The 12,500-nt window shown below is 48.2% G+C and overlaps 1 protein-coding gene across 1 annotated transcript in view; it reads right to left on the bottom strand.

Moving 5' to 3' along the window:
- Positions 1 to 12,500, bottom strand: part of atp8a1 (ATPase phospholipid transporting 8A1) — a 130,594-nt gene that overhangs the window by 73,492 nt on the left and 44,602 nt on the right. The window contains exons 12-19 of the mRNA XM_061049113.1: positions 11,953 to 12,080; positions 10,437 to 10,514; positions 9,667 to 9,755; positions 7,875 to 7,919; positions 6,137 to 6,209; positions 4,035 to 4,140; positions 2,091 to 2,173; positions 1,393 to 1,442 (exon numbers count right to left, since the gene is read on the bottom strand). Coding sequence (XP_060905096.1) covers positions 1,393 to 1,442; positions 2,091 to 2,173; positions 4,035 to 4,140; positions 6,137 to 6,209; positions 7,875 to 7,919; positions 9,667 to 9,755; positions 10,437 to 10,514; positions 11,953 to 12,080 — 652 coding nt within the window. The remainder of the gene's footprint in view (positions 1 to 1,392; positions 1,443 to 2,090; positions 2,174 to 4,034; positions 4,141 to 6,136; positions 6,210 to 7,874; positions 7,920 to 9,666; positions 9,756 to 10,436; positions 10,515 to 11,952; positions 12,081 to 12,500) is intronic.

Raw genomic sequence — 12,500 nt, 5'->3', positions numbered from 1 at the left:
CTTTACACAGCAGCCTCTACCATCAGTGTGAATGGATGAGTTAATACTGATGGACTCTTCACTCAGCGGCCTCTACCATCATCGTGTGAATGTGTATGAATGGATGAGTTAATACTGATGGACTCTTTACTCAGCAGCCTCTACCATCAGCGTGTGAATGGAGGAGTTAATACTGATGGACTCTTTACACAGCGACCTCTACCATCAGCGTGTGAATGTGTATGAATGGATGAGTTAATACTGATGGACTCTTTACACAGCGGCCTCTACCATCAGTGTGTGAACGTGTATGAATGGATGAGATAATACTGATGGACTCTTTACACAGCGGCCTCTACCATCATCGTGTGAATGTGTATGAATGGATGAGTTAATACTGATGGACTCTTTACACAGCGGCCTCTACCATCAGTGTGTGAATGTGTATGAATGGATGAGTTAATACTGATGGACTCTTCACTCAGCGGCCTCTACCATCAGCGTGTGAATGTGTATGAATGGATGAGTTAATGCTGATGGTCTCTTTACTCAGCGGCCTCTACCATCAGCATGTGAATGTGTATGAATGGATGAGTTAATGCTGATGGACTCTTCACTCAGCGGCCTCTACCATCAGCGTGTGAATGTGTATGAATGGATGAGTTAATGCTGACGGTCTCTTTACTCAGCGGCCTCTACCATCAGCATGTGAATGTGTATGAATGGATGAGTTAATGCTGATGGACTCTTTACTCAGCGGCCTCTACCATCAGCGTGTGAATGTGTATTAATGGATGAGTTAATACTGATGGACTCTTCACTCAGCGGCCTCTACCATCAGTGTGTGAATGGATGAGTTAATACTGATGGACTCTTCACTCAGCGGCCTCTACCATCAGTGTGTGAATGTGTATGAATGGATGAGTTAATACTGATGGACTCTTTACACAGCAGCCTCTACCATCAGTGTGTGAATGGATGAGTTAATACTGATGGACTCTTCACTCAGCAGCCTCTACCATCATCGTGTGAATGTGTATGAATGGATGAGTTAATACTGATGGACTCTTTACTCAGCAGCCTCTACCATCAGCGTGTGAATGGAGGAGTTAATACTGATGGACTCTTTACTCAGCGGCCTCTACCATCAGTGTGTGAATGGAGGAGTTAATACTGATGGACTCTTTACTCAGCAGCCTCTACCATCAGCGTGTGAATGGAGGAGTTAATACTGATGGACTCTTTACTCAGCAGCCTCTACCATCAGCGTGTGAATGTGTATGAATGGATGAGTTAATACTGATGGACTCTTCACTCAGCGGCCTCTACCATCAGCGTGTGAATGTGTATGAATGGATGAGTTAATACTGATGGACTCTTTACTCAGCAGCCTCTACCGTCACTTTTATTTACCTTGTAAACTCCAGCACGTGCAGCAGTTCATACTTCTCCTCTGTGCCGAGCTGAAACCAGAGAGGCAGAGAAGTTAAAACAATCTGACCGGACACAGCTCAACACCTTCCTCCGCCTGCTAATCTTCAGCAGCACAAGCCGACCCCGTGGCACCACCCTAATCAGACCTAATAGCACTTTAAACGTGTTTATCAGATGCTTTGGCAGAGCTGACGGAGGGAGAATAAAAAGGAACAATTCTATTAACTGTCTTAATTGTAGAGACCTTCAGGTAGAAGGCGGAGAGATTAAAGAGATGCTGCGAGCTTAAGAGGTCCTAATGAAGGTTAACCACGTCTGGGGAACGAGATGTTCTCTGCAGGAGGACAGAAATGTAAATGGTTCTGGCCTTTCTTCACTTAGAGTGCAATCATCAGGTAATCCTGAGAAGAGACAGGCTGATGAAGAGGTGGAGCACTACGTCAGCTCAGGATCCAAACACTGCCTACGTGATGCTTCCTTCTATCCAACACTGAGGGTCCTGTTCAAACAACAGGCTGAAAATCACTCTGATTGGACGCTGAATAAAGTGATCTGAAGCTGGTTACACGAAACGTTTTTAAAAACATGGTGCTATCAGTATGGAGTATCAAACATCTATCATCAGAGCGTATGTCAGATCTCTCACATTAATATAGAAATATATAAATCAAACTTACCATCTCCATGATGACGCTGTCCGGGGTCCGGCCAGAGAACACAAAGCCCAGGTTTCTGGCTGCTCTCACCAGAGCTCCTTCATCTGCAGCACACAGGAGCACAACGAGTCAGACAAAGACACGCCACGGGTCACGCCACGTTACAGACTGTGGCCCTCAGAGGGCGAGCACCAAGTCTCCGTGTCCTCAGTCACAGTCGTCACGGTGACGCTCTAACGGGACGAGCACCAAGTCTCCGCGTCCTCAGTCACAGTCGTCACGGTGACGCTCTAACGGGACGAGCACCAAGTCTCCGCGTCCTCAGTCACAGTCGTCACGGTGACGCTCTAACGGGACGAGCACCAAGTCTCCGCGTCCTCAGTCACAGTCGTCACGGTGACGCTCTAACGGGACGAGCACCAAGTCTCCGCGTCCTCAGTCACAGTCGTCACGGTGACGCTCTAACGGGACGAGCACCAAGTCTCCGCGTCCTCAGTCACAGTCGTCACGGTGACGCTCTAACGGGGCGTCCTCAGTCACAGTCGTCACGGTGACGCTCTAACGGGGCGTCCTCAGTCACAGTCGTCACGGTGACTCTCTAACGGGGCGTCCTCAGTCACAGTCGTCACGGTGACGCTCTAACGGGGCGAGCAGTGACTGACAGACGGACCAGGTGGTTGTCGTCACGGTGACACGGTGACGCTCTAACGGGGCGAGCACCAAGTCTCCGCGTCCTCAATCACAGTCGTCACGGTGACGCTCTAACGGGGCGAGCAGTGACTGACAGACGGACCAGGTGGTTGTCGTCACGGTGACACGGTGACGCTCTAACGGGGCGAGCACCAAGTCTCCTTGTCCTCAATCACAGTCGTCACGGTGACGCTCTAACGGGGCGAGCAGTGACTGACAGACGGACCAGGTGGTTGACGCTGCAGGGTGATAAATAAAAGTTTCTGCTCGTTCTGTTTCACTTCACTTCCCTTCTCTCTGCAGCCAATCACATCTCTGCTTTAAACCCCAGAGCTCCACAGGACCCGGACTGTTCTGAGCCATCAGGCAGAAGCGTGGTCGCTCGTATTCAGAGAAGTGAAGCAGCAGAAACTCTTCCAAACACGTGTCAGTGTGTCTTTACTCAGATCAGTGATGAAGTACGAGGAGACGTTAGCGCCTCACCTTTAATTAAAGATGGCTGCCTGACCTGTCAATCACTTTCAATTAAAGGAGCTTCCTCTGTGTTGCTGCTGCAGACGCTCTCTCCTCATTGGACACAAAGATGCTGGCGTTCAGACACAGGGCGTCCCACCAGCTGGTCATTCTGCAGGACTCACTGAAAAATTTCACCTCCTCTGATGATTGAGTGGCGTTCTATCAAAATAAACTGTGATGATTGGCAGGTGTGTCAGCGAGGAGATGTGTTAGACGATGAGACGTGACAGACGTGCTGCACACTGTATCTCTCTCTCTCTGTCTGTCTCTCTCTCTCTCTCTCTGCACACTCCTCACTCTATCAATGTCTTTATGAAACACAGAGCTGCAGGCTGCAGCAGAGTTTCCATTTGGTGAGACAAAGAGGTCACTGGATGGGAAACTTCACATCCCAACAATAAAACGGGAACAGAATAAAGACACTGATGGAGATCTCTTTGAAGCCTCAGAAACACACTCTCAATGTTTCTGCACCTTTCACACACACGTCACCTGGAGGCGAGCGGTGCCGAGCTGAAGGTGAGCAGCTGACAAATATCAACGTTTCCTCCCTCAGAGCATGTTCTTAAAAACGATAATGAACGCTTCACCAGGTCGAACTCATCGCTCCTTAAAGTCTTTTTAAAGCTCGATGTTTGCTTCAGTGTGTGCATGGATAGAAATCACGTTCTTACCTGGGTAATGATGTCAGTAAATATCAGCAGCTTTAAAGAAAAGAGGCAGCAGACTGTAAGTTTTGAATCTTAAAGTGTGATCTACCTGGAGACGCCGCCTGGTAGGTGATGCTTCCATCGGTGTGCTCGGGGACCGCCGTGTGACAGGTGGCCATCATGGTCATGAACTCCTGGATGACAGCAGCTGTCGGCTACAGGAAGGAAGAGAGAACGGCGCTTTGACTTTGAACGTTCGACACACAACAGCTGTCACAACAACACGGAAACCGCACACTGAGAGAGACCTGAAGGATCTGAAACAAGGTCAGGCGGGGCTCCACTGCCTGACGGACTGTGATCCACCTGCATGGCTCTCAGCTGATGTGTCACAGAGACGACTCTCTACCTGTCACACCTGTCGTGGTGTGTTCAGTATGCAGCTGTTAAAGACTTAAGTTAAAAGAACATTAAGAGACTGGAAGAATAATATCCTGAATCCTGAATAATATATTTAAAGCAGCAGTCTTTTCCCTCTCAGCGTGTGTTAATGTGACCTCAGGTAGAAGGTCATGTTTTCACTGTTCATGAAGTCAGATGAAGCTCGAGCGGCGGTGGCGGCGGGCCTCAGATTGAAGTTGAGCTGTTTGATGGCTTCAGGACGGACTCGATGTAGACACTAGTGTCGTCTAAAACCTGCAGAGCGGCAGATAAAGGCGAGCTTCAGCTAACATGATTTTTTATTTAATTACCCCGGATGTTAAAGGACCGGATGGCGAACACATCTGGCTGCAGATGTTTCCCTCTAATCAAACAACGAGCTGTGTACACACACACACACACGGTCGTCACATATCCCTGTTTGCTGGTTGAAGAGACTCTGAGGAGCCAACAGGGAACAAAGGAGCAAACCAATGGGGGGGGACTATTACAGTCCAGGTGGCTGTGAGCGCCCCCTTAGCCTCCGAGCAGCATGCTAATCCGCTCGGAGTTGACAGGTATCCTCTGAAGGACACTCTCATGTGTACCTGTGTGTGTGTGTGTGTGTGTGTGTGTGTGTGTGTGAGAGTGTTCTTATATTACTATCTTTGTAAGGACCGTTTGCAGCATTTCGCTGCCAGCTATCACCCAGACGGACTCCTGGGCGTCCGGTTGTCAGGGCAACAGTGACGGACACTCGTCACTTCAGATGGGTTCGGTGTGGACAAAGAGAAGAGAGAGAACATGAAACAAACACCCTCAGAGGATACTGAGACTTGGTGGGGTGGAGGGCGGCGTTAGGGGAACAGATTTATATCAGCACTGCTGGTCCCCCTCTCCTCCAGACTGACCCCCTCTACTCTGTATCAACTCCTGTAAACCTGCAGCCTGTGAACACGAGGTCGATAATCAGGAGCTTTCATTATTAAATATATTTTAGTGACTTCATTTGCAGTTTTCACAAAATGTCTAAATATTCCTCTAAAGAAGAAGAAAAACCAGAGTCCAGCTAGACGATCTCTGAAAGCAACACTCATAAATAATTAAGAACGACTGATCAGACGAGCTTCAGTATGAAGACGGCTCAGCACACATCAGGAGAACGATAAGACCTGCAGCTCGTGACCAGAGAGACGAGACGGTTTACACACAGCGACACGTTGTTCACTATAATATCATAATTAGCAGTGGGTACGGGACTCTCAGTATTAAAGTAAAGACGGTTCAGGATGAACTGAATGTGTGGAGAGCTGCTGCTGTCATGACAACACAAACCTCGCCGTCCCCGGCGCTCTGACACTGATTAGTGCTGACACTCTGAGCGACTCAAACAGCTGATCAGTCACAGGTTTCATCACTACAGCTGCTCGCTGCTCGCTCACAGTCTCAGGACGGATCAGAAAAGCATATTCTATATGTTCTATATTCATGTGTGTGGAGTCTGATCTCTGTGCAGAGGAAACGTTTCCTGCAGCGGCTAAACAAACGTCTGCGCCGATGAGGTCAGGCCGATGAGGTCGCCTGCCCGTGAAAACAAACCGTCATTAACGCCTCGTTTCCAGTTCAACTGATTTTAAAGAAGAAACAATTAATGAGTCTGCTAGCACGAGATAAAAACGTCCATCGTACACTAACACACAAGATTAGATTCACAGTCCGTCCTCGCTTCCTCCTCAGAGCAGCGACCACGCAGGGGAGGGGGGGGGGGGCACAGACCCTCACGGTACTTACATGATGATTTTGGAGGTTTTCCAGTAAACCCGGGTCAGTAAAGCCCGCCTCCTCTGAGGACTGCGTGCTGTGCCTGGAAGGAAAGAGGAGACAGAGGAGTCAAAAGAACCCGGTGGATCAGAGGACGATGTGACGGGAGAGCGGCGCTGTGGAGGAACGCAAGAGGCATCAGAACCAAGAAGAGCTTTAACGGAAAACCTCACATTAAATCATCTAATACTTCACCACAGGATTCTTTAAATCTGTGGAAACAGACGTGAGAAACCTTCAAATAAAACTGGCCCTCTGATTGGCTCATAGCAACCGTTGCTGGGATACTTGTGGTTAAACAAACGTTCTCCTGGGACGAGTCTCTTCAGAGCGCCGTGGTGAAACTGTGACCTTAATGTAGTTCAACTGAAGCTGGTTAAGGGAGCTCGGGGCGTCTGGAGGGATTCATGATTCTGTGATCCTGTGGATCCGGTCGATAGAAAATGTTGGTGAGGCGACCATAAAGTCTCTAAACCCTCAGAGCCACATACGGAGTCCCACCCCCCGAGGATGATCTACGTTAGAAACACAGCCAATGATTACACCTCAAATCGTCCTTTCTCTGATCTCTACACTCTTCAGTTTTAAAACACGACTCTGCAGAGATGTGGAATGCTGCAGAACATCTTTGGATCACGACGACCCAATCGCTCCTCCTCAGAGCCGATCGGCTGGATGACATTTTGTGAGGCCGGCTGTGGACGACCAGTCAGGTATTGATTATCTGCCAGCACTCAGAGGTCCTGTTGCTATGGAAACACGAGTGCTTGCTGTTCACAGTCAATAGCAGCGGACGATCAATCCTGTGACACAGCGTGCTGCTCTAATCCAATTCCATCTGACGCTGAGGCTCTGATTGGCTGACGATGATTACAGTCTCTAATATCTGCTTCCTCACGTTCTCCCTCTCTCGTCTCGTCTCTGAGTCTAACTCTCAAAGCGTTTAGCTCTGATGATGTTCAGACACAGACACCGTTAGCTCTTCTTCAGGGTCTGAATGTGGAGAGAAGCAGCGGTCGTCATGGTAACCAGAGCGTCTCCACGCTGACAGCCACCGGACCATTCAACCCCTGGTTTATTGTTTTTGTGCCCAGTTTGAAACATTCCCTGATTTACTAACATGCAAACGAGACCGGCGCTCCCAGGACGCCGTCTGAGATTTAACGGCCACCAACAGCAGCGCAATCCTCGTCGTGAATCAGGCGCTCAGTGTTTAACATCGGACGTCGTGATTCAAACGATGCATCTCATCTATCAAACGCGTTCCGGCTCTCTCGCCCCCGTGTGTCTGAGACCGCTTACTGAGCGCAGTTGCGTCCGTGAGCAACAAGAGACATGCAGAGTAGAGGTTGCATCTTCCTCTCAAAGCAGCCAGATTAACCCCGCCCCCCCATGCACAGTAGATAGGACACGCCCATGCTGTCTCTGCAAACGTCAACGCCAGAGCAGATGGATGTGAGAAGCTGTGAGTGTGTGAACGCTGCTGAGCGTGCACGAGCCTGTTAGGACGCCACGACACGAGGGAACATGTGTCGATGGCCGTTCTTCAACAGCAACAGATAAAAACCAAGCGCCACGTACAGACTGAACGCACAGAGAGGGAAACACATTGAGGTGTTGTTTTCAAAAGTCACGACTTTCCACAAGGCAAGGCAGCACGGAAACATCACAGAAGCCAAAACGACCATCACACAACACGCCATCTTACCGCTCGTCCTCTGCGAAACTAGCGTCTTCAGCCTCGGGGACGTGACTGTTGGGGAGAGAAATGATGGCGTTCACACAGTCGGTTATGAACACGCTCATGGTTACGATGTGAGTGAATGAAAGGTTAGACGAGAGCTGGGCGGGTTAGGGGAGAAAAGCAGGTTAAACGCTGTTTAGATAACGGCGTCTTATCGCCGCCATCTTGTTTTTTATAGATCTGATCATGTTTGAAGGTTAAGGTGAAACACGCTGAGACGCCTCGATGAGGACTCATCATGTGACTCCTCCCACAGCTAGGTGTTTGTTCTGCCCTCTGAGTCTGCCTTCTCACCGTAAACAATAGGACATGGAGCGAGAAAGACAGAGTACACCCAAGCCCTTCCAGAGAGGGGGCGTGGTCAGACACAGCTCATTTACATATTTAAAGGTACAGACACAGAAACAGTCTGTTCTGAGCAGGGCTGAAATAGAGGGGTTTATAGACATGATCAAATACAGGATCACAGTGGATTTAGAACAAGAAACTTCACACACATGTTGAAGAGGAGGAGGAGGAGGAGGAGGAGGAGGAGGAGGAGGATATGTGACCAGCTGGTTAAACTGGGTTATACTTTGTGCCTTTTAATTTTTCGAGTTATTAACCCTCACAGGAGGATTGTGGGAGTCGCTCTAACCTCAACAGTCTCTCGCCCTGAGATTTGGACGCCAATCCAGTGGAATTAATTAAAGTCTGCCCCCGTGAGGTCGGCTTCATTAATCACAGCAGCGCTTCATTAGTGGTGAGGATGAACACAAGGCGAGCGGCGTCTTCGTGTGTGTGCTGACCCCGGAGTACGACACGCTTCGACTCAATGTGAGTCTCTAAACTTGTTTTTGCACGCTCCTAACCAACTTTAAAAACAAAGGAGACCACAGACACGAGGGCATGTTCAACCACGAGACGAGTCGGCCACACCCCCAGACCTCCAGGTTCGCTCTCATTGGCTGCTGCAGTCCGAATAGGACATGTCTGATCTTTATGATTCCAGGTTGGGGAGGCGCCGACTCCATCAGGAGCAGTTAAATAATCATGACGCCGCACACTGGAGGATTCTTTGGACAAATAATCGGATACGAGTTGGACTGTGAATAAATGTTTTCTCTTCTTCAAAGCCAAAAGAGGAAAACCCAAACAATCATCAAACTCTGTTTTTACACTCATCCATATTCATCGGCTGCAGAACAGGGAGTCCTCACTGCAGAGAATCAAAGGAGAACAGCTCGGCGTGGGATGAAGGAGAGAGAGAGAGAGAGAGAGAGAGAGAGAGGGACTGACCCAGTTAAACAAAGAACAAGAAACAAAACATCTGACGGCCTCCACTTTCACATGAACGTAATGACATCATCAGTGATGGTGGAGGTTTCTGGATATCTGTCTGTATTCTCCTAGCATGATGCTAGCTGTGATGCTAGCTGTGGCTCGGTATCAATCGTGTTCTGTGGCGACGCTCCGCCCTCACATCCACTGAGGCTGATTATGTGAACGAGACTCTCAGAGAGAAAACAACATGAAGAGATGAGTGAATGGAAAAGTAAACGGAGCTGTGTGTGAAGACACTTTGAAGCTTATCAGAGTAATTTTTTTAACGAAATCCCCGACAGGAGAGACGGTCGATGAACAGCTAATGAGAAAGCCAGGGAAGAGAGAGAAACTCCAGATGTACTGCGATGTACACTCGGCAGTTAATGATGGTGATGGGGGGGGGGGGGGGGGGGGGGGGTAGTTTACAGAAGGTGAAGTAAACAGAACGTACCCATACGCCACACCAGCGATGGTGCACTTCTTGAACTGCATCACGTTGCAGGTCAGGGTCCCCGTCTTGTCGGAGAAAATGTATTTGACCTGTGAGGGTAAAAGAGGCAGAATAATAAATAATCATTATCATATGAAGAATGATTTAAAGGAGCAGTATGTAACTCTGACACCTAGTGTTTAAAATGAATACTGCAGTCTAAATTCTAAACATCATAGAGATCTGACCCCCCCCCCCTCCTCTCTAGAGTCCATGCTCACTCAGGTCACCATGTGGTGGACTCTGAAGCTTCAGTGTTTATCCAGCTCTGCATGGGTCTGTAAACCTTTCTGTGTTCTAACCTCTCTCCATTTTTCAAAAGCATCTCCAATATTGATCCTAGTTTGAGCACGTTTCTGCTCGTGGAGCTTATTAGAAACATGCAGAGGCTTTTTAGGTCGGGTACAATCACTTCTATCTGAACCACTTCTCTTGCCCGCTTCCATCGCTGCAACACCTGTTGACCTGATAACTGCTCTCATATCTGACAAACAGAGGGGCGTCCAAAACGGCCATGTGGGGGCGTGTCTTAAAAGCGCCTACCTTCTCTGGTCCAAACAAATCCAGAGCATTCAGGAGCAGAATCTAAAGTTAGAAGGAGGACATACTGGCTGCTGCATTGTTGTCAGAGAAGCCAGCACTTCAACATGTTTCCTTAATGATCAGATAGTAAGATACCTTTATCATTTCACGCTCTACACAGCTCACTGATTGGACCTTTACGTTCTCACCTGGCCTAATTCTTCGTTCAGGTTGGAGGTGCGAGCCATGGCAGGAGTGTTGGTGGGCTCATACAGCATGTCAGTGTCCTGAAACAAACCACAAAGAACTTCAGAGTAACTTCAAAGTTTTCATCCAAACAAACTTTCATCATCAGAGGTGAAATCAAAAAGTCCATTATTTGTTTTCAGTCATTCGATCTTTTTCCCCTCCAGGAGCTACGGAGCGGACCGACGCTGTGGGAGTGAAGCTAACGGAGAAGTGTCCTGAATGTTGCTCACATTCCTCGCTCTGATGTTCATTAAAAATGTAATGAGGCTCAGAATAACTTCAGGGAACAGGAACAGTACGAGTCCTCCGCGGAGGAACGTGGTGCTGACCCACTTACTGAGAACATTTCAGGCGCTCCGTCTGATCACAGATGTTTGGACTTCACCGTGCTCTAAAGGTTTAAACGTGCTCTCTTCTTAGGCCACGTGACCACCTGGCTGAGCGCCATCATCTTTTTTCAGTTGTTTTCAATGAGCAGAGAATAAGAGCAGCGCCCAGCGTCTTTTTCCATTTCGACCTCCTCGCCGCTCTTTTCCAAATGTTCCCCGTAGTTTTGTCACCTACTGATCGTGTCTCGTACCCTCATCCTCCTCGCTCCGCGTCTGATCGGGAAATAAACGATCTAAAATATAATACTCGCAGTAAAAAGTAACGGAGCAGTGTCGCTCATACAGCTGCCGTGGTCAACAGACTGTTGTCATGGAGACAGGACGGACTTGCAGCGCTTTTCTTCTCAGAGCACAAACGCTTCATGCTAACTCTCTCGGGCTCAGCCAGCGCCCGGAGAACACGCCAGGTGGACACGGGGCCTTATAAGACGGGTTTAACGGTGCCAAGCTGACGTCATGATGATGATTGGTTAAGAGCGCCGACACGTTGTCAATAAATGTTAGCCTGCAGGAGTCTCCCTTTAAGTGGCCTGTCAGGGGGGCGGGGCTTACGGGAGGTGTAATGACATATTCTTTGAGTTTTGTAGTAAAACAACACGAGACTAGAAGAACTATGAGGGTGACGATATCTGGGGCCTGTATATTCATTTTCTTCAGGATAAAGATCTGTCACATATTTTGAGCGAGGCTGGTAAAGAGTTGCCGATGTCTGTAATCGTGGTCGTTTTTGCAGAAACTGTTATAGGGCAGAATATTTGTGATTAACAAATCATCTATGGCAATGTACTCCCTTTGGTTATTTTTATTTAATATGGACAGTAATAATGTTGCAACATTTTGAAATTCAAGTTTTTTATTTTTTTTATTTTGTATTATCATATTTTATTTATTTTATAAATGTGTATATCTTTTTTTCCCCTCAGAATTTATTTAATTGTAATTGTGTATCTTGGAAAAATGTTTAAAACTCAAAAAGCATATTGTTAAAAAAAATAAGAACTGTGACGACTTGAATCTAACTCGCCCATAAAGCAGCGACTCTCTCTCTCCAACAAGGCGCTCAGCTGACCCGCAGACGGTCACTCACCCAGTTGATGAAAAAGGCCTGGATGAACTTGATGACCTCCAGAGTGACCAGCAGGCTGATGGGGATCAGGTTGTTGAACAGGATGATGAAGGTGAGGAAGTTGAGGCCAAAGTTTGCTGCCCCGCCATCTATGAGGGGACGAGTTATTGGAGAGGGAGGCGATACACAGGACAGTCGTCAGTGCTGGTTGATAAACGTTAGTTAGTCAGAGAAAAAGGCCCAAAGCTGCTTCCAGCCGATGCTCAACGTTAACCCAATCCAGAGGAGGCGACCGGGCTAACATTGTGCATCAGCTGGAAAAAGATCCATTTCTTCCACCCAACCTCATCGTGTTACGGCTCGACCCGCTAACGGTCCAAATTTAAAGTCCCAAAGACTGGAAGAAGACCGGCAGGGACTGAAGGGTCTCAAATAGTGTCAGAGCAGCAGCCTTGGCATCCAGCATGAATCCAGGCAATGAGTTCAACAAAGCACTATGCAAGATGGCGCTGGTCCCCTCTAAAGCCCCAAAACAAAGCTCCACATGTAACCCCACTGACATCAAGAAA

The sequence above is a fragment of the Labrus mixtus genome, chromosome 10 (genome assembly GCF_963584025.1).
Source record: "Labrus mixtus chromosome 10, fLabMix1.1, whole genome shotgun sequence".
Classification (NCBI taxonomy): domain Eukaryota; kingdom Metazoa; phylum Chordata; class Actinopteri; order Labriformes; family Labridae; genus Labrus; species Labrus mixtus.
The sequence above is the reverse complement of the archived record's forward strand: the minus strand, read 5'-3'. Positions and strand labels throughout refer to the sequence as shown.